General features: G+C 41.4%; 1 protein-coding gene across 4 annotated transcripts in view; it reads right to left on the bottom strand.

The window, feature by feature from the left end:
- The window catches only part of ntrk3a (neurotrophic tyrosine kinase, receptor, type 3a), a 189,580-nt gene that overhangs the window by 71,906 nt on the left and 96,268 nt on the right, over positions 1-21,406 (bottom strand). For all 4 annotated transcript variants that reach the window (XM_010884004.5, XM_010884005.5, XM_010884006.5 and 1 more), the window contains exon 4: positions 17,546-17,614. In XM_010884004.5, coding sequence (XP_010882306.1) covers positions 17,546-17,614 — 69 coding nt within the window. The remainder of the gene's footprint in view (positions 1-17,545; positions 17,615-21,406) is intronic.

Here is a 21,406-nt window from a genome sequence, read left to right as displayed (position 1 = left end):
TCTCCCAGACCATACTTACTCTCCCAGACCATACTTACTCTCATAGACCATACTTACTCTCATAGACCATACTTACTCTCCCAGACCATACTTTCTCTAACAAACCATACTTACTCTAACAGACCATACTTACTCTCACAGACGATACTTACTCTCACAGACGATACTTACTCTCACAGACCATACAAAGACTGTCACAGACCATACAAAGACTGTCACAGACCATACAAAGACTGTCCCTGGGTTTCTGGAAACAGTTGGAATAGATGAAGTAGCAGAACTACAACTACAGAAAATTTTAAAACAATGCCAGAAAAATCAACTACTGCACATCCATGCTCATGCTTCAACTGTGGGCGTTGATTCCCTTAAAAAATAAAATACCCTGCTAATGGCAACAGCTGTTGCGACTGGGAAAACTAATAATTTTGTAAAGTACTGTATGTACATTGCAGGTAAGATAAACTGCACATTCACTTGTGTCTGAAGAACCCACAAAACCAAGAGTTAAAATCCTGATAAGGGAAGCACCCCTCTGTTTACATTGGTTGGGTAGACGGTTGCTTCTCCCACTGTAGCAGCCAGGCCAATGTTAGTGTATACAACCAACGCAGCTGTGTGAATGTCACGGATTGCTGTACTCGGTCTTTTCCAAGGCCACCAGTTATGCAGACCAAATTAATCAAGATCTAAGGTTCCTTTCAAATGCTTACAAAGACTTTCTATATAGTTGACAAGACCGCAGTTTACATAAACTGCCAGACAAGGCTTTCACTGGACTTAATGCATGCTGTGGTAAACAGTGTAGACAGACCAACACACTTCCAAAGCAAAATCTCCTGTGCTTTTTATAGCACTGGGGAGTTAAAGGGCAGGTAAACCTGATGTTTCAATCTTCTTAACATCAATATTTAAAACAGTTTTAGTAATCAATTAACATTTTATGCCTCCAAGCCAATAAAAATGATCTCCTTCAGCATTATGTTGCAAATGTAGTTGACATGAATTTTATTTGTGTTGTCATGTGTGGCATTGGAACAATTTATTGTTTCTTTATTCAGCCTCTTATTTTTTTTTAAAAGTGAACAGAAATCGATTGCATTTTTAGAGATCCTTGGCAAGAATGCAAAAAACATTAGCTAGGAGCCAGGTGTGAAGCGACCATTTTCCTCCAGAAAGTTTAACGCGTCTCCACCAGGTAGCCATCGGATTAACCAGACAGACCCTAGTTGTTTGTGCTCCATGCCTGTTTAACTCCCTCGGTAACAGGATCATTTAACAAAGCTAGTTCAGAATATTTTCTTGTATTTCTGCATAGCTCACTGACTAGTGATGTCCATTGAAGTCACTAAGTGCTCACTAGTTAAGGTCAGTGCTATTACCAACTACACAAGCAGGTAAATTTAGCACTAGCTACCTATACAGTATTGCACTGCATTGGCCAAAATAAAATAAGTTTGCTGGTGCAGCTCTGATCTGGAAAAAAGAATACTGAACATGTTTCCCACGTTTTGCTTGGCACATGGATTCACTGCTGTAGATAACGTCTGTGTTTGGGAGAATATTGTATTATCGGCTGTTGTTGGGGTTTATATCTTGGTGGGTGATTAGGATGATGCTAACATATCAAGTTGTTGTTGATTTTACAAGCACTTCAATGGGCCACAAGGTCAAAGCTTTACACTGACTTGTTCGTGCTGCGTTGAGCTCAGGTAAACAAATCCATTCCATTCCACATCACAAAGCAGCAAGAGAAAGAAATGGAGGAATTCAAAAGCAAGGATATCTGTTAATGGGTTGAACACTGCAAATCCTAGGTCTCATTCATACTAGTTGTACCTCTCAAAACCAAGAGGTTCGAAAAATCAAGGTTTATATGGGCTTTAGATGTGCAAATCAGGCTGTCATATGTGACGCGCATTACCCCAGTTGTGAATGGAATTGTAATGCTGCAAAAATTCTCAAAACATGACCTTGCAGTGGAATATCATCAACTTGAGAAGAATCCTCCCTGTACATCATCACTTTCTGAAGTCATGTTGGCTCGTTGGTACTCGAAAGTCTCAACTTCGGGATATCCTCAGCTGTGTATTTTTTCAAAACACAATCATACAGACTCTGGTACTCCATGTGTTCTGAACTTTAACAATGACAAGCTGGTTCTTGACTAAACTCAAGAAGAATATTCCGCGTGTTTGGATTACTCAGATGGCTAAGAGACTTCTACCTGACTTTTAGTGCTGCCAAGAGTTCAACAAAGCAAAAGTAGAATTATTTGGTTTTGCTGACCTGAAAAAAGTTTACAACTATCAAACAGAACATGGCTCCTCAGAATCCTGAAAAGGTCTGAATCTTTGTGGATGTTGCTACATACCTGGCTATAACGTCCTTAGAGAGCTCACAAATACCCTATTGTGGAAGTGGAGCTCGTAACTTCAGGGGTGCTTTAGGGCTTGCAGTTAAAGCATCTGACCATAACCAAAATGTTGCTCGGTCAAATTCCCAAGTTGGCAAGCCCTCCCCTGGCACCCGTGGTGGCAGTCCCTTGCACCCGGGGGATGCATTGAAGGCAATGCATTTCCATTAGACCTCTTGTTAAAAATGATGAAGAGTGAATTTTTACTCTTTCATTTAATCAGTGCATTCGACTGCAAAATATATTCAGCAGTCACACAGTCGTGGCCTACTTTGATCAAACAAAAGACAGTGAAATTGTAGTGGATGCCAGCCCAGTGGGTCTTGGCGCAGTTTTTGGCTCAAATGGAAAAATATACACACTTGCCTTTGCAAGCAAATTACCTGTGGAGCAACAACAAGACTTACAGGTGGAAAGGAAGGTGTTGGTTATTATCTGACAATCCAGCTGATTATTTCTCCAAATGCCCAGTCCCATAGCAGGGACCCAGTGAAAATCATGCCTCAGAGCTAGCAGAACCTCAGATCCGCTTTGTGGTCAATCACAATATTTCAGCAGCAACACAATCCGACTTGTTGACTCAGATTCATTGTTGTTGTTGGAACAGGATGTCCCATTTACACCTTTCCACCCAGACCCATACCAAGTCACTGCCATCATATGAACCATATCAACCACAGCTCAACAAGCACAGGAAACAGTGACAAGGAACATATCCCATTTTAAGAAAGTCTCCCAAATTCTAGTTGATAAAAGAAAAAAATACAAAATCATTACAGAGAATCCTATCTCTTGGTCACAGAGGGCGATAATTTCTCTTTATTAAAAGGGAAGTTAAAAAGAGTCTGCAGGCAGAAAATGAAATACTTTTTATAAATAAACCAAGATAGCCCACAAGCTGTCATTTCCAATAGGAGGCTAGTGAAGCAAAGTGGCCAAAACCTGGGAAAAGAAGGTGACAGAGCCAATAATTTCAAGCCTGCCTATTCAGCCCATGTTGCTGAATAAGAAACACATTGAAATATAATATTTTCTAAATGTTTATGCTCGAGTCTGTGTCGTCAAATGTGACTGTTTCACCGTTTCAGAACAGTGAGTTACAATGCCTTTAAAGAGCCATGATTTATCATGAGTTATTATAGATCAGATATACAGTACCAGTTGTGAGTTTGGACACACTTACCCATTCAAGTGGGCGTGTCTAAACTTATGACTGGTATTGTATATTACATCTATTTAGGTGGAAATCAATATTTTAGCATTTCATTTATTTTATTTTATTATCGCTATGCCATAGGGAATCTACTTTCCAATTTTGACATCTTTCTTGACTTTACAATTATCATCACATTTATCCATGGACCAGAGAAGACTGTTAAGTAGCAGTTAGGATGTCTAATCCCTTTAGTTCCAGATGAGGAGCCCCACACAACCACTTCCTTAAAGAGCCATTTCTGCCTTCTGTCTGGTCCTCTAAGGGCTAGCATTACCCCTGCAGGGCTGGAAAGAGAAGCCTCTAAGATCTCATTGGGTGGTAGCACACTAGACTAAAATCAACACATGACAAGAGAACAAAAACTAGAACTGGACAATATTTTATTAGCACTGCATGATCTTACCTACAGTACATGTGTTCATGCGCTCTTATTGTTTTACCAATTTGGCTAAAGAGAGATAACCTCTCTCATTTAATCACAAATAAAGTTCAGCTGTTCTAGTAGGATTTTCCAGACATTTTCTTAGTTGCATCTCAGAGCATAAGCCAAGGTGACGCACAGTGCTTCCAAAGCATCAGAGGGGCCTCATTGTTGAAAGATATCAGTCAGGAGAAGGGTACAAAATAATTTCCAAAGCATTAGATATACCATGGAACACAGTGAAGACAGTCATCCTCAAGTGGAGAAAATATGGCACAACAGAGACATTACCAAGAACTGGATGTCCATCCAAAATTTATTAAAAGATGGGAAGAAAACCGGTCAGGGAGGTTTCCAAAAGCCCTACTGCAACATTAAAGGAACTGCAGGAATTTCTGTCAAGTACTGGCTGTGTGCTACATGTGACAACAATTTCCAAAGAAAAACATCCAAGCCCGTCTGAAGTTTGCAAAAACAAACATCAAGTCCCCCAAAAGCATGTAGAATTTTTTTTTATGGTCTGATGAAACCAGGGATGACATTTTGGCCATTATTCCAGGTATGTTTGGCACAAAAACAACACTGCACATCACCCAAAGAACACCATACCCACAGTGCAACATGGTGGTGGCAGCATCATGCTTTGGGGCTGTTTTTCTTCAGCTGGAAACGGGGTCTTAGTCAGAGTGGAGGGAATTATGAACAGTTACAAATACCAGGCAATTTTGGCACAAAACCTTCAGGTGTCCGTTAGAAAGCTGAAGATGAAGAGGAAGTTCACCTTTCAGCATGACAATGACCCAAAGCACACATCCAAATCCACAAAAGCATGGCTTCACCAGAAGAAGATTAACGTTTTGGCATGGTCCAGCCAGAGCCCAGACCTGAATCCAATTGAACATCTGTGAGGTGATAAGAAGAGAGCTGTGCACAGGAGATGTCCTTGCAATCTGACAGATTTGGAGCACTTTTGCAAAGAAGAGTGCTGTAATAAAATCAAAAAGTTGCTTCAACAAAGTATTAGTTTAAGGGTGTGCACAATTATGCAACCAGGTTATTGTGAGTTTTACATTTTTATTTTCCCCCTCAAACATTTTAGTTTGTTTTTCAATTGAATTGTTCACGTTATAGTTCACATTAAAGGAAGAAAAAAGTTCTGACATGATTTATCTTTCTCTCATTCTTTTACATCACAAGAACGTGGCATTTTAACAGGGGTGTGTAGACTTTTTATATCCACTAATAGTCCTTTTCTGGTTAATGCAAGAACATAGTATAACAACAAAAATAGACAACAATAATACATTGTGATTAATTTATAAGGCTTGATGAGTGATTTCATATTTGTATGTGATTCCTAGATCTTCTAATAAACATAGTTTTGATTCTCACTAGCAAAATGTTTTCGTGTGGCTCAGACATAACGAAGAGGGAATGATGTGCTCTGTATGCTGGAAGCATTGTTGAGCCACTGTGTCTGGGGCTTATGAAAACAGCCAAGCAGAAACTATAGGCTGGACGCACTTAAATCCAATAAAATTTCTTCCACATGAGTGTGAAAACCTACACATTGTCATGCGTGAACAGGGAGTACAGGAGGGGACTGAATACGCAGCCCTGGGGGGCTCCAGTGCTCAGGGTCAGTGCCCAGGAGGTTGCCCATTCTCACCACCTGGGTTCTGCCCTTCAGGAAGTCCAGGATCTAATTGCAGAGGGAGGTGTTAAGTTCCAGGTTCCTGAGTTTAGAAACAAGCTTGGCGGGTACAAAAGTATTGAAACTATTGAAACTAATAGATTTCTTATACTTGGGAAGTTTAAGAAATACATTTTATTTTATAGATTTAGACCATATCGAAGAGATCCGATATTGGTTATGCATAGAGGGTAATGATTTGAAAGGCTGAGATTACTATCCACATGTATACGTTTCTCTGAGCATATTTAACAATGTGTAGCGAATACATCAATGATCTGTCATGGCCCAAGAATGAAAGGGCAGAGTGACAACCAGGAGGGGTATTAAGCCCAAATGAAGAGCAGAGGCTAATTTAAGGCATTGAATATGAATAGGACAGGGGACAGAAATGTAAAATCCCTACCTTCCTCTCCCCAGATTACCGAAGCAAGACGACACACCAGGTTTCTTTCTGCTTGGTCTCATTACCTTTCTGCTGAAGTCTCAAATCATTCTTGGAGCCAGGGATTAAATTGGCTTTCCTGCATCGTTAGTCTGATCCCCATATGAGAGGCCACTGTTTAATCATACTGTAATTACAGATTTAAGTCCTCAAATCATCCCAATCTAATTATCAATCCAACGGGTTGTCACTGGCCCAGCCTATTAGATAAACAACTGATTATCGTAATGTTCTTTTTTTCACCAGACCGTGAAGCTTTTATTTCACCTTTATTCACAGTACAGCTCAGAATTAAGACGTCTTCAGAAATAATGTATGTGTATATGTGTATCCTGTAAAAAATTTTAAACTATCAATGACAATGAATAACAAGCAAAACCCGTGAAAGCTATGACAATCTCCATATGCTTTGATCTCTAGTTTTACATCAGTATTTACAGAGACTTGAATAAGGAATAAGGGCTGATTGAACAACCCTGTGTCAGATGGAGAAAAGGCAGAAAGAGGCAAGGAAGATTTCAGGGACGAGGTGAGATTGATTTCTCAATGTGTGGTGGAGTGAGACAGTTTTGTGGCCTGATCAACAGTTGGCTGATTGGGTAGGCAGACAGGCTGAAACTGGCAGACAGCGTTGTTGCTACAAGCCACAAAGCAGACATGCAGCCAGCACAGCTGTGAGACCGGTCCAAACTATGTGGTTACTCCAAAGCTTACTTCAAGCTTGGTTTTCCATTGTGAATCCATATATCAAAGTGATTAATGTCCTCCCATCAGTCCACGGCTAACATCTTCATAGAAAATGCATGAGTTGCATCTTCAATAACCAAGATTGTTATTATTCAAGCGTATATTGACAGGAGATTAATTCATTTCTGAATACCCGATTGCTGTACATTGACAAAATGATAACAAACGAATGAGGAATCAGAACAGACGGGATCGCCAATCAAAATGTAATGAACCTCAAGGAGACGGGAGTTGATTCTAACGCAGAGTGCAGAGTTAAATGAATGATACAGGCGCAAATACCGGTACAGGCGCAAAAATCCAAGTATTGTAGTATGAGTGAACTGGCCTCACATTGAAACCAGGTAGATCATGAAATACAAGTCTAGGGGAATCCATTTTATAACCTACAACTCACAGAGTACTTAAAAATAAATCAGAACTCAGGTCTCAGTAATGCAGACAAAACTAACAATACCTCACAACGGAAAAGGAAAACAAGGTGCTATATACAGTTGTGCTTATAAGTTTGCATACCCTGGCCGAAATTGTGAAATGTTGGTATTGATTTAGAAAATATGACTGATCAGTCAAAAATTTTAGGATAGTGATCATATGAAGCCATTTATTATCACATAGTTGTTTGTCTCCTATTTAAATCATAATGACAACAGAAATCACCCAAATGGCCCTGATCAAAAGTTTACATACCTGTGAATGTTTGGTCTTGTTAAAGACACACAAATTGACACACACAGGTGAAAATGGCAATTAAAGGTAAATTTCCCACACCTGTGGCTTTTTAAATTGCAATTAGTCTGTGTAAAAATAGTAAATGTGTTTGTTAGCTCTCACATGGATGCACTGAGCAGACTAAATGGGGAGCAGAAAAGTACATAAGACCTACATGACAAAGTAATGGAACTTTATAAAGATGGAAAAGGATATACAACGATACCCAAAGCCTTGCGAATTCCAGTCAGAACTGTTCAATCACTTATTAAGAAGTGGAACATTTGGGGATCTCTTGAAACCAAGCCAAGGTAAGGTAGAACAAGAACGATTTTAACCAAAACTGCCAGAAGAATTGTTTGGGATACAAAGAAAAACCCACAGGTAACCTCAGGGGAAATACACGCTGCTCTGGAACAAGATGGTGTGGTTGTTTCAAGGAGAACAAAACTAAAATACTTAGCGAGGTTCCAGAAAAAAACCTTTACTGCGCCAATGCCACAAAAAAGCCTGGTTACAATATGCCCGACAACACCTTGACACGCCTCACAGCTTCTGGCACACTGTAATTTGGAGTGACGAGACCAAAAAAGTGCTGTATGGTCAAAACTATAAGCGCTATGTTTGTAGAGGGGTCAACAAGGCCTATAGTGAACAGAATACCATTCCCACTGTGAAGCATGGTGGTGGTTCACTGATGTTTTGGGGGTGTGTGAGCTCTAAAGGCACAGGGAATCTAATGAAAATGTATGGCAAGATGAATGCAGCATGTTATCAGAAAATAACAGCTTCTGCACGAAAGCTGCGCATGGGACGCTCTTGGACTTTCCAGCGCGACAATGACCCTAAGCACAAGGCCAAGTTGACCCCCCAGTGGTTACAGCAGGAAAAGATGAAGATTCTGGAGTGGCCATCACAGTCTCCTGACCTTAATTTCATTGAGGCACTCAGGGGAGATCTCAAATGTGCAGTTCATGCAAGATGACCAAAGACTTTGCATGACCTGGAGGCATTTTGCTAAGATGAATGGGCAGCTATACCACCTGCAAGAATTCGGGGCCTCATAGACAACTATTACAAAAGACTGCACGCCGTCATTGATCCTAATGGGGGCAATACACAGTATTAAGAACTAAGGGTATACAGACTTTTAAACAGGGGTCAGTTCATTTTTTTCTTTGTTGCCATGTTTTGTTTTATGATTGTGCCATTCTGTTATGACCTACAGTTGAATGTAGGTCCCATAAGAAATAAAAGACATGTTTTGCCTGCTCACTCATGTTTTCTTTACAAATGGTACATATATTACCAAATTCTCCAAGGGTATGCAGACTCTTGAGCACAACTGTATACAGGTGTGCATATGACAGGCGCAAATGAAAACAGATGTTCAGAATTCTGATGATGGGGGCGTGGTCTGGTTGGCTGGGGAGAGAGTGGGCCGGTAGTGGGTGTCTCACAAAATGAGCGTATGCGTGCGTAAACATACATGTATTATATAAACATATGTTTAAGCACTCACAACAGCCGTATAGTAACTTCAAGATTTGCAGTGGTCCTCTTTTGTCGAGCAGCTTATTATTTCCATCTTCCGAATGATCACCTCAGGCTAACGATCAATAATAACGCAGCACTGGTATTATTCAGTGAGTGCATGTCCACAGCTACGGCTACATACTGAGCAGCATATGTTTTGTCTCTGCTCTGGCTTTGATCCTCATACTATGAATAATACCGGCCTCATATCACAGTTGTGTTCAAACAATACCCTGTTATTTCTTTTTCTTTCAAACTTTTCTTCAGTCGAAGCCGTGGTGTACAGTGCTCTGAGGAGCTGTTACATTTTAGATCTGGCTGGTACCTTCTTCTGGGTTAATTGTAGCGACCCCAAAGAGAAAGCAGAGGTCATGTGTAACCACGCCAGCAGATGGACATGCCAGCTCTGGGCTTTGGGACAGGCACCGGGTGTACGACAGGCACCGAGCACTTAAACCAGAATAGACCCCGTTCCTGCTAATCCAGTTGAAAATGTGTCCCTTTCATGTTGGTAAGGCCGGGGACGCATGAACGTTGTTTGTGTGGAGAAAAATAAATGCACATGGTATATTTTAGTTCAGTAATGCATGATATCACATACTGCACTAGAGACATTAAGATATTTTATTTACCACCGTATTCAAAATCCATTTAGTCTGTGAATTGTCGGTACTTAAAAGATTAAGGATGAGTAGCCTACGTGTTGCCATTTCCATGACTGATCAAACTAATCAGAACGGGTCTATGAAAGGGATTACAGGATTTAGCTATCACAGTTTAGGCTGTTTTAAAGTAACACCACATCACAGAGCCACCATTGACTCCAGTGATGAATACATGGCAATCCAGACATGAAGCGATGCACACCTAATTATTTTAGGATTTTAATTAAGAGGCCGATCATTAGAGATTCTACTCCCATGACTAATCACAGTGGACATTTTGGCTTTTTAATCCCCATCAGCTATCCAGTCAAACAGGAAAGAAATGGGGAGTATTCTGCTGCCCTTTCCATTTCGGATATAGTTTATTTTGTGTTCTGGCCAGGGTATTGTCATGTCTCCACAGAACTCCCACTCCACCTGTTCTCTGATTGGCTGAAGCATCATTTGGATGCCTGGGCAGGGTTCCAATTGACTAATGGACACCACCTGCACGGTCATTATTTTAGAATAAAATAAAAGTACAGCTAATACTGATCATGGTGGTTGTCAGTTGGATACTAACAGAATGATGGGCTGTAGGATGGATGCTCTGAGATGACTTTCCCTTAGTGTGATGACAACATCATGTTATATCCTGGTTCAATATGGCGTGAAGGCTTGGAAAGTGACACAACAGTGCTGTTTCTTTTTGTCTTGCCGATCGGACGGGTCCTTATTAACACAGGATCACTCATGTACTGCATGTGTCCCAGCTCTTAAAAACAAGATAATCTCTTCACATTGACAGACAGAGACATGGAGCCAATTCTAAAGGCTTTTCTACAGGGCCCATGAAGGATAAAAGAAAGGTCACCAGTAAAAATGGGATTGATGATGTTCTCACCCCCAGTACAGCAGCTTTGTGGGCACAAAGAAAGTGTTTGTTGACTGGTGAATGTACCTTTGTTCTTTTGCGGCAAAAATAATCTTATATCGTATCATCATCCTTGAAGTCACTCCAACAGATCTGCAGTTTTACAACCCCTCTATCCTGGTACCGTTTCCAGTCTCTGTGAGTGGCTTGGCTGTGTGAGCCGCCTGCCTATTGGCTAAAGGACAGACTCAAATACGGATGGATTATCTTTTCTTGAAGTGCAATAAAGCCCCAGAAAAGATGCCAGTCCATTGTAAGCCATCCATCTGGTCAGGTCTATCTTCGACCCCCAGCAGCAAGACAGATACCAGATACACTCTGGAAAATCAGCAGCAACAGAGAAATAATTCCTTACAATGAAAAGATCTCATGTCTTCAATAAATGCAAGAGATAATGGGAATTGGAGTGTGTTCATCAAACATGTATGTACGTTTCCACTATATTCATTGCATATTGTATTGTATTGCATAGGGCCATAACTAAGAAATGTTTGGTTAAAATATTGATTATGTTACTGAACAATTTCATTTGCATAATGTGAGATATACTGTAATATTAATAATATATTAGCAGGACAAAGTGTATTTTTAGCCGCAGGTTATAAAGCATTTGAGAAAGAATAAAGAGTCCTCCAGAATCCTTGTAAATCCTTCCACAGTATGGGATCAAAAGCTACAGGGTCTTAAGTAGTGTATCAGACAGTTTTCATTCTTAGTCAAATTACAAAAAGGTTTAATTCAGAAATTCTAGCCTTGAATGTTTTGGCTGGCCTTTGGCTGGCTCTCTGTCTTAATAAAGTGGACCAACAAGGGAGGGCTTTAAGTTGGCAAGAAAGATGATTTGATTATAAATCTGTCTGCACAACACAATCTAATGTCTGTAGTATCTAATGTCTGTAGTACTGTATCTAATGTCTGGAGAAAAGCAAGCAGGAAATAAAATGTTGGACTAGACATCTACTTTATTAACGTCCAGAGCCAGCACTTGAGTAATATTCAGTAATCAAGCTTTCATCCAACCCATAAGGATCCTTGGTAAAATGACAGAAATGTGATGAATAAAAAACAACACTTCCCAACACGTCCCATGTCTACTTCAAAGACCCTTAGGTACCATAAACATCCATAGTGCATACCAAACTCAACACCATCCACTTCAATAGTGCATACCAAACTCAACACCATCCACTTCAATAGTGCATACCAAACTCAACACCATCCACTTCAATAGTGCATACCAAACTCAACACCATCCACTTCAATAGTACGTACCAAACTCAACACCATCCACCTCAATAGTGCATACCAAACTCAACACCATCCACCTCAATAGTGCATACCAAACTCAACACCATCCACCTCAATAGTGCATACCAAACTCAACACCATCCACCTCAGTAGTGCATACCAAACTCAACACCATCCACTTCAATAGTGCATACCAAACTCAACACCATCCACCTCAATAGTGCATACCAACCTCAACACCATCCACTTCAATAGTGCATACCAAACTCAACACCATCCACCTCAATAGTGCATACCAAACTCAACAACATCCACTTCAATAGTGCATACCAAACTCAACATCATCTACATTAACATACACAGACTGTTTTACTCAGAAGATAAAGACACCCAATACGCAATACGTTCAGGACCATTATCCTTCCCCTAACTCTAAACTGCTACTGCTACTCTTTACTACCTTCTGACTCTCTCTATCGGTGTGCACGTCTGTGTGTGTGTGTGTGTGTGTGTGTGTGTCTCAGCACAAAAAAAGCAGCTCATTTTCAAGGCTGGTGTTGGTAAGTGGAGGGAGCCTCTTTAGGGACTGTGAGATTGGCAGGTCTCTGGTCTTCTTCCGCAGCCAGCCAGCACCAGGACTCCTGATAACGCTGCTTGCACCAGGACCTCCCTGAGTAACGGGAGGTACACACGCACACACACACACACACACACACACACACACACACACACACACACACACACACACACACACACACACACACACACACACATAAACACACACACACGCACACACACACACACACACACTCACGCACACACACACACACACACATAAACACAGACATGCTAACACACAACTACACACATTTGTTTTTCTATCCTTCTGGGGACCCAGAAATCAATCTTGTCCATCCCTTGGCTCTAACTGTAATCCTACCCTTAACCTTAATATATCCCTAATGTAACTTCAATAATGTAACCTTTATGCCAAATCCTAACCTAAGCCTAACCTTAACCTGTAGTGTGTGAACCTAAGCCCAATTTTAAGTTTTACCCTAAGCTGGAAAACAAACACATGGGCACACCCACACATACACCCACACACACACACACACACACAAACACACAGATTCCCATTTCATCCTAGTCACCCCATGTTGTGTTTTCTGTCAAGCACCAAAAAAGCTGACAGCAATTACCGGAGAACAGAGGGCTCTGCAGCAACACAGACTGACATGGTTACTGATGGTTAAGACGCTCACCACAAGATGCTGCTGCTGTTGTCTCCACTGTATTGCTTTGTGCTTTCAGCGTCACCCTGTTTACTGTTGCTCTTTAGTCCCGGCAGTTAGAGGGGACAGCATGCATACCGGAGCAGACAGCGGAAGGGCCAGGTTCAGCAGCTCTAAACCCGTGGCTCCAGGCGTGCGAGACAGTCCATCTAAGGCCGGCTCCTCACTCACAACTCACTCACAAATACGGTCGGTAACGCATTTGAAAAGATGGCAAAAAGGATAGGGCTCCTTCACGACGATTCCAACGCGTTGCTCGCATCCAGGATGACTTCCGGAAACAGGCCGCCCTTGTGTCCGGGGAACATTAGCGGGCTGACATTTCAGTGCCTTAGCGCTTCACCTGGATCACGTCCACATCTGTAGCCATGACACCCGGTAGGTGTGACTCTGATGCACTCTGACGGGGAGAGGAAAGCCATCCCTTTGTGTGTGTCCAGGTTTAGTCAACACACAAGGTCCCGGTAGCGTGTATGGAGAGGTGATGGCCAACGGGCAGGCTCGGACCAATAAATACAGATTTAGTCTGCAGGCTGTGTCCAAACTCTCCTCCTCTACCCTACAAAGTGCATTGTATTTGACCTATTATGGCCTATTGGCTGAGGGGAAGATGTGCACGTTATAGTGAATAGTATGCCATTCGGGGTATAGATCCAGAAATCCATCCAACATGCCTCAGCCTGCTTGATGTGATTTTCTATATACCGATATTCCACACAAGACGCCAGTAAAATAATTTCAGAAGAAATAAGATAAATTCTGTTTTCGCATATCCACTAAATTGTTTTGTTAGTCTTTTGTTAAGTTCTACGCCATGGAAAAGAAGAAATTAATAAATGTCTTTGTTCCCAGTTGGTCGGAGGGAAATGGCACTAATTTCTAACCCCATTCATCTTTTCATTGGATTATTCTCTTTACTCAAGGTGTGCTGTCAGGTGCTTATCATTGAGCCTTTGTTGAACAGTTTTAGTAATTACAGACTACTATAAGTAGACTTTGAAAGGTTTGGAAATGTGTGTGCTTTATCCTTCTAAAACGCTGTACTCTTCTGAAGACACAGACAAACTCTGGCTATGAATAACAATGATAATGTTATCAAAAGAAATATTTATATCAACAAGGTCAGACAATAAAAATGCCCATCTGTAAAGAAAACAGCTACTTGTTTTTTTTAAAACAAGCTCCTGCTTGTGTCTACTTCATTCAACCATTTCCATATTATCCTTCGAGGTTCTAACTAACTGTTATCGTTAGCAACTTGACACTCCATGCTATTGTCAAACTAGTATTGTATATTTACCTCATTTACTTCGGCAGACACTCTTACCCAGAGACATGTATGGAGTGAGTGTATTTATTTTCTAATTTCTATTGTATACCATTATTTAAGTATGTATTTGGCTAAGCAGTGCTCCAAGTAAAAAAAAAAACACCCACTTCTCCATCCTTCACCATACTCTTCATCCTTTACTTCTAAAGGACAACACCAACCTCCTCCTTATTCAACCCTAACAGACAACACCAACCTCCTCTTTATTCAACCCTAACAGACAACACCAACCTACTCTTTATTCAATCCTAAAAGGCAACACTAAACTCCTCTTTATTCAACCTTAACAGACAACACCAACCTCCTCCTTATTCAACTGTAAAGGACAACACCAACCTACTCTTTATTCAACCCTAAGAGACAACACCAACCTCCTCTTTATTCAACTCTAACGGACAACACAATAACCTCCTCTTTATTCAACTCTAACAGACAACACCAACCTCCTCTTTATTCAACTCTAACGGACAACACCAGCCTCCTCTTTAATCAACTGTAAAGGACAAAACCACTCTGCTCATTATTAAACAGTAAAGGACAACACCAGCCTCCTGAATATTAAACTGTAAAGGACAACACCAGCCTCTTGAATTTTAAACCGTAAAGGACAACACCAACCTCCTCATTATTAAACAGTAAAGGACAACACCAGCATCTTCATTATTAAACTGTAAAGGAAAACACTAAACTCTTCATTATTGAACTGTAAAGGATAACTCCATCCTCCTCATTATTAAACTGTAAAGGACAACACTAACCTCTTCATTATTAAACTGTCAAGGATAACACCACCTTCCTCATTATTAAACTGTAAAGGACAACACCAGCCTCCTCATTATCAAACTGTAAAGGACAACACCACCCTCCTGAATATTAAACTGTAAAGGACAAGATATCATGAAAAGAAGACATGCCTCTTGAGAGGAGCTGCCCTGTTTCCATAGCTTAAAATACCACATTCACACCATAGAATTGCAGCTGCTCTCCTTTTGTTTCTGTCCTGAGCTGAGCTGGGCAGACCCATGATGCTCTCTGTTCTGCATCAGGCTGGTTCTACTCACCCACATCAGCTGTTTATTCCTGGGCTAGAGACGAGACAATGGAGGAGATGTTTAATAATAAACCACTCAATGATAGACTTCATTATCTGTCTTTTACTAGGAGAGAATGAGGACCTACCAGGTTCAAACAAGCAGCCCATATAGGCCATTAACACATGTATTGCTCATTTATTAATGAACAAACTGTTTGTGGACTGAAAAAATCACCTGTTCTGGACAGTTATATCTGACACATTTATACAGTATACCACATCTGTTCAATTAACAGCAATGACACAGATACTAACACGATACTACAGTTGATCTTACATTTTTTTTGGGGGGGCTTCAAACTGAAGTAGGAATCCATTTAGAAACAATAAAGGTTATGTGAATGGTTTGAACACTTAGGATATAACGGCGTATTGTGTAAAAGATCGGCTGCTAAGTTAATGCTAGCTTTTATTTTTTTCAACTGTTGGTGCTAAATTCACCGGCACAGCAGATCTGAATGACAACCACAGCTGGCCAGGCATTGAATGGTCCCAAACACAGATGTCAGGATGCTTTAGTCTCAACCACCTTCTATTTTAAAAAAAATAACCACCTGAGTTTGAATTTAACATTTTAGAATGGAAATGTACCAGTCTATTTGTAGCAACTTGATTAAAGCATTTCATTTACTCGTTTATCACAGCACATTTTCAATGGCAATGTAGCCTTCTCTACACACTGATTGAATGGAAAAATCATGGTACGGAATACATTTTTAATTCCCGATAAATTTAATCAGCTTATACTTTAACTTCGTAATTGAATATAGCCATTCTGCGCAAGAAGAAAAAAGGAAGCATTAGTGAACTCTGTGTACACAGTTTGACATTTTAATTGAAAATCAGAATTGGGTTGTATGTTGAATCAAATGATACTGTATTATAATAATGATATTTAAGTTAATTAAGTCATGCAATTAAGATTGGTGTGTAATGGGCAGTTTATGGTTAGGCTGGTATAAGAAAGAGTGGCCTTACAAACTTTGTGTGTTTAACAGAGATTCTTTAAGTATTTATAGTAATTATAAAATGTGACAAGATAACACTCATCAAATCTTTGTATTTTAATATAAGGTTAAAGTATTTAGGCCAGTAGGTTTACTGTGGCATATTAGTGAATAAAGTAAATTAGGAATAAATAGCTGATATTAATGCACATTTATTAGAATATTACATTTATTAGAATAATATTATAATATAAAATGTATAACATTCAAAATGGAACTCTTCTGAATTTCATCCTCTGACATTAAAACTGAAAATAATATCACTTTCATTAAAATATGCTAATTAATCAAAAGTCGGTCTTCAGAAGGATAGTGTTGATTTTAACATGATTTGGCTTAGCACTGTGTGTTAACCATGACAAATGATTGTGTTGTCCTTCCGTTGTGTAGTTTTAGCCAATTTGAACACAGTAGCAGCATGGGATCATCTGGCCTGCTCATTTTATTATGGTGTTTGCTCATCGCGACCAAGGTTATTTTAGCTTTACGCTAATCTCCAATTAGTGCCAGATAATATTCAGGCTCTGTGTCTTTGTTGCAATCCCCACATGTTTTTCTTGGTCACACTTTATTTGGATAGTACACCTGAGGCTCTTCAGACAATCTACAGACCATCAGCAACATATCTACCAACTAGGCAACCCTGGCCTAAACCTGTACCCGGACCCCAAATGTAAACTTCACAGTAACCCTAGCCCAAACCCTAAGTCTAGCAACTCACATGGACTATGCACAATGACCAGATAAAGTGTTGCGGTTTTGTGTATGGATGAACATAAGTAGATAAAAGAAAATCTACACAAACTTACAGCTCTGAGAGTTGAAGGTTCTGGAAGAGTTGCCACGATAATGTTGTCAGAGGGTTCTTTGATAAGTTTCTGTAAAAAAACAGAGGGAGATAGAGAGAACACATGAGAGAGGAAAACTGTATTAATGCTGGACTGTGTGGCTAAAGCTGATGAAGAAAACAACATCAGAGGAAACACAAAGCACAAATAAAACAAACAGAAAAATCACCGGGGAATAAGTGGCGCTGGAGGGAACAGCAGAGCCCTGACAATCCAATAAAGACAGACTTGGTCATTTTCAAGACAACAAATTAAATAGAGACAGTGCGGGCCTGAGGCCTTAAAATCCAATACAAAGAAGGTGGCTGTGAACCAGATAAGGAGTGTAGCCGCCACTGCATTGCTCCAAGATGTTAGACCCTGGAATGGAAGTATTCTGGTAGAGCCGGAGTGAGTGAGCCGCCGATGAATCTGCATACATTCTGTGGAAGCCTCAACAAATACCAATATTAACATATTATTCGTATAAACGTTTTGGTTAATATTCCCTTATCCACAGCGACTTGCAACAAGCAGAAGTGAGGTAACTGGAGTGAAAATGGTAGGCAACAAAATGACGTACTTGGATGTGCTGGAGCTCAACGTAAGGATATTCAAATATTGCACCATCAAACTAACACAGGGGAGCCAGCCAGGCATCCACAAACCCAGCTCCTTTCTGAAGAGACAGTAAACACAGGAGGGGGAGGGTAGAACCGCTACCGGTAGAGCCTGACCAACAGCCCCTCATTATCAATATTCATTGAATACTTCAGATCAGTTAATACCCTAACACTGGCCTGGTTAGATCCCAGCAGGCCTGCCTGACAGAAAATCAATGCATTCCACTGCAGTCTTACCACTCATCTGGCCCTGGGGACAGGGTGACTGCTGTCTCTCTGCCTGCCTGTCCCTGGACCGCAGCAACACACAGTAGGCTTTCTCAAAAGCCTACCGTGTCATAGACGGAGTGAATCATAGACGGAGTGAAACACACGTCTGTTGGTGGGATATCTTTACAGAACCACAGACAGTGTAAAACACGTCTGTTGGTGGGATATCTCTACAGAACCACAGACAGTGTAAAACACGTCTGTTGGTGGGATATCTCTACAGAACCACAGACAGTGTAAAACAAACATGTCTGTTGGTGGGATATCTCTACAGAACCACAGACAAGGAAGAACACACATGGCTGTTGGTGGGATATCTCTACACAACCACAGACAGGGTAAAACACACATGGCTGTTGGTGGGATATCTCTACAGATCCACAGACAGGGTAAAACACACATGGCTGTTGGTGGGATATCTCTACACAACCACAGACAGGGTAAAACACACATGGCTGTTGGTGGGATATCTCTACACAACCACAGACAGGGTAAAACACACATGGCTGTTGGTGGGATATCTCTACACAACCACAGACAGGGTAAAACACACATGGCTGTTGGTGGGATATCTCTACACAACCACAGACAGGGTAAAACACACATGGCTGTTGGTGGGATATCTCTACACAACCACAGACAGGGTAAAACACACATGGCTGTTGGTGGGATATCTCTGATACAACACTGACCTTGACTCACTAAACAGAACCAGAGGCAGCGTGAGCAGAATGCTGTCACCAGTCCATGCTGCTACATATTATGCAGTCCATACGTACATCTTCCCTGCTTGTCTCCACTACAGGACCATGGACAGGCCCAGAAATGGGAAAAACTGCCTTTTCCGTCGGTTCTTAAATCAGCACCATGGATAAAGACATATAGTACATTAGCGCGGCAAGTTCAAGCAATTTTCCCAAACATAAAGATTCAATCATTCTGCTGTACAGTAAATCCTTCTGCATCTCAGACTTGGCGGTAGGTATCCTGGGTTTAGCATCCCTCATTACGGGTAAGAAGCCGGACTCAGATGGTCAGGCACATGAGGCTCTTCAGCAGCCACTGTGACTAATTCAGCTAGAGGATAAGGGAAGTGAAATTACTCAGCAGAGAGCTGGCTACTGCTGCCCCACACTATGGACCGATTCCCATAGCACGCAACACTTTTGCTCTCGTTCACACCCTTTCAATTATTTTGAATTGGTTGGTCTGGGGGGTAGAGTTCACCTGAGCAATTGAGGGTGAATTAACCTTTTGAGGAAAAGGGGAGGGGAAACGCTGAAGGGAAGAATAGGGAACCATCACTAGATATGTGGTGACATGGTTTATCCATGGGTAGCCTACGTGGTTGATGTGTTTTACAGTCTGGCTTTACAGGAAAAGGTCCTTCCAGGCATGCTGCGTCGAATTAGTAAGTCAATATTTTGTTCCATTCCAGAAATGTATATTTGCTGCTTAATGCGCCTCCTTGGACAGTCCTTGAGCTGTTGGTTGGGTGAATTAGCCCCTTAACCTCACTAAACACTATGCTGCTGCACATGCCAGTTTCCGTGGCAACGCCAAAGCAGAAGAAGCGCTCGCTCTTATGTTTTTTTTTTACACCCAGTGACTCAGGGGCCAAGCAAAAGAAACCCTGTGTAGAAAATGTGCGTCTTCCGTAAGGGGACCTGGTTCACCAACATGGAGACGGAGAAAGAGCGCGTGGCCCCGGCATTAAAGCAGCCGGGTCCAGCCAAGTCTCCTGAGGGAATGGTCGCTAATCCCCTTGGCGGCGGAGGAGTCAGGAGGACTGGGGAGGCTGCTAGCTTCCTCCATAACACATTCCTGTGCACCCCTGGCCCTTGGCATTCTAATCACCTCATTAAATTGATAATGAGATTATTAAAGCTTCATCCGCAGGGACTAGACAGGGCCGTGTTTTCTCCCCTATACGTTATTATTCCAGGCACACAGAGGAGGAGTTCATCCGGCCACTGTGTAGTAAGAGCTCAGGCCTTGGATACAGAACGCAGCCAGCACCACCACAACTGGAGAAAAACACTGTCAGTCTGTCTGTCAAACCTGTCCCCCCCGAGGACGACGAAACGCTAATGAGAAATGGGAATTCCATACAAACACTGCCCTGACAAGGACAATTATAGACACTGGATGTAGATACCAATATTCTACGGGAACCGCACGCTCATGAAAACGATCTGTTGACAATGGCTTTTATCTGGCCTCCAGACAACAGTGTAAGTAGTGATTAGTAATGGTTTCTGCAGTTGTTGACCTGCCCTTTACAGCATGAAAAGATGGGGCTCCCCAGTCCACAATTCGCCTTCCATCTAGGGAACACTGACAGAAAGATAATGGCATCATATGGGAATGGAACTACAATGTGAGCAGTCTTTCAAAGGAAAGGAAAAAACAGGTTCACAACATTAGCCTAAAAATGGGTGACAACAACAGCATGCTTGTAGGAAACCTTCTCTCTTGGGGAGGTTTAGCTCACAAATAATCCCTTTCCGATTGTCACAGAGACAGAATCAATTACAGGAATGGCTCAGGGAGAGACTCCTACCAGAGCAGAAAAAACAGGAAGTACAGGAAGAGCCCCCTGGAAGAACACATGTTGTTTGGTAACAGTACGTCTGTGTAAGTATAGCAGACCGACGTCAGCAGGCACACATGATCCCCGTAGGCTCATACATCCACACCACCATACTCGAAGGCCGCCCGTGCGTGTCTGAAGAGCATCTGTAATGTTAAGAGTGTTTTCAGGTTTGACGGAGTGCGGTGAGTGACTGGTGTGTTGGGGGGGGTTGGAACAGAGCCTGTCAAGGTGTATTATGAACCCTATTAACATGAGGATGAGAATTATTAGGTCCTTATGAAGGCTTCATTACCTCTTCACCAGGCATTGCACCCAAAGCACATGGGAACGTATTGTCGGCCCTTCTGTTCTCCT

This window comes from Esox lucius, chromosome 19 (assembly GCF_011004845.1).
Source record: "Esox lucius isolate fEsoLuc1 chromosome 19, fEsoLuc1.pri, whole genome shotgun sequence".
In the NCBI taxonomy this organism is placed as follows: Eukaryota; Metazoa; Chordata; class Actinopteri; order Esociformes; family Esocidae; genus Esox; species Esox lucius.
Note: the sequence above shows the minus strand (reverse complement) of the source record. Positions and strands in the feature narration are given on the sequence as shown.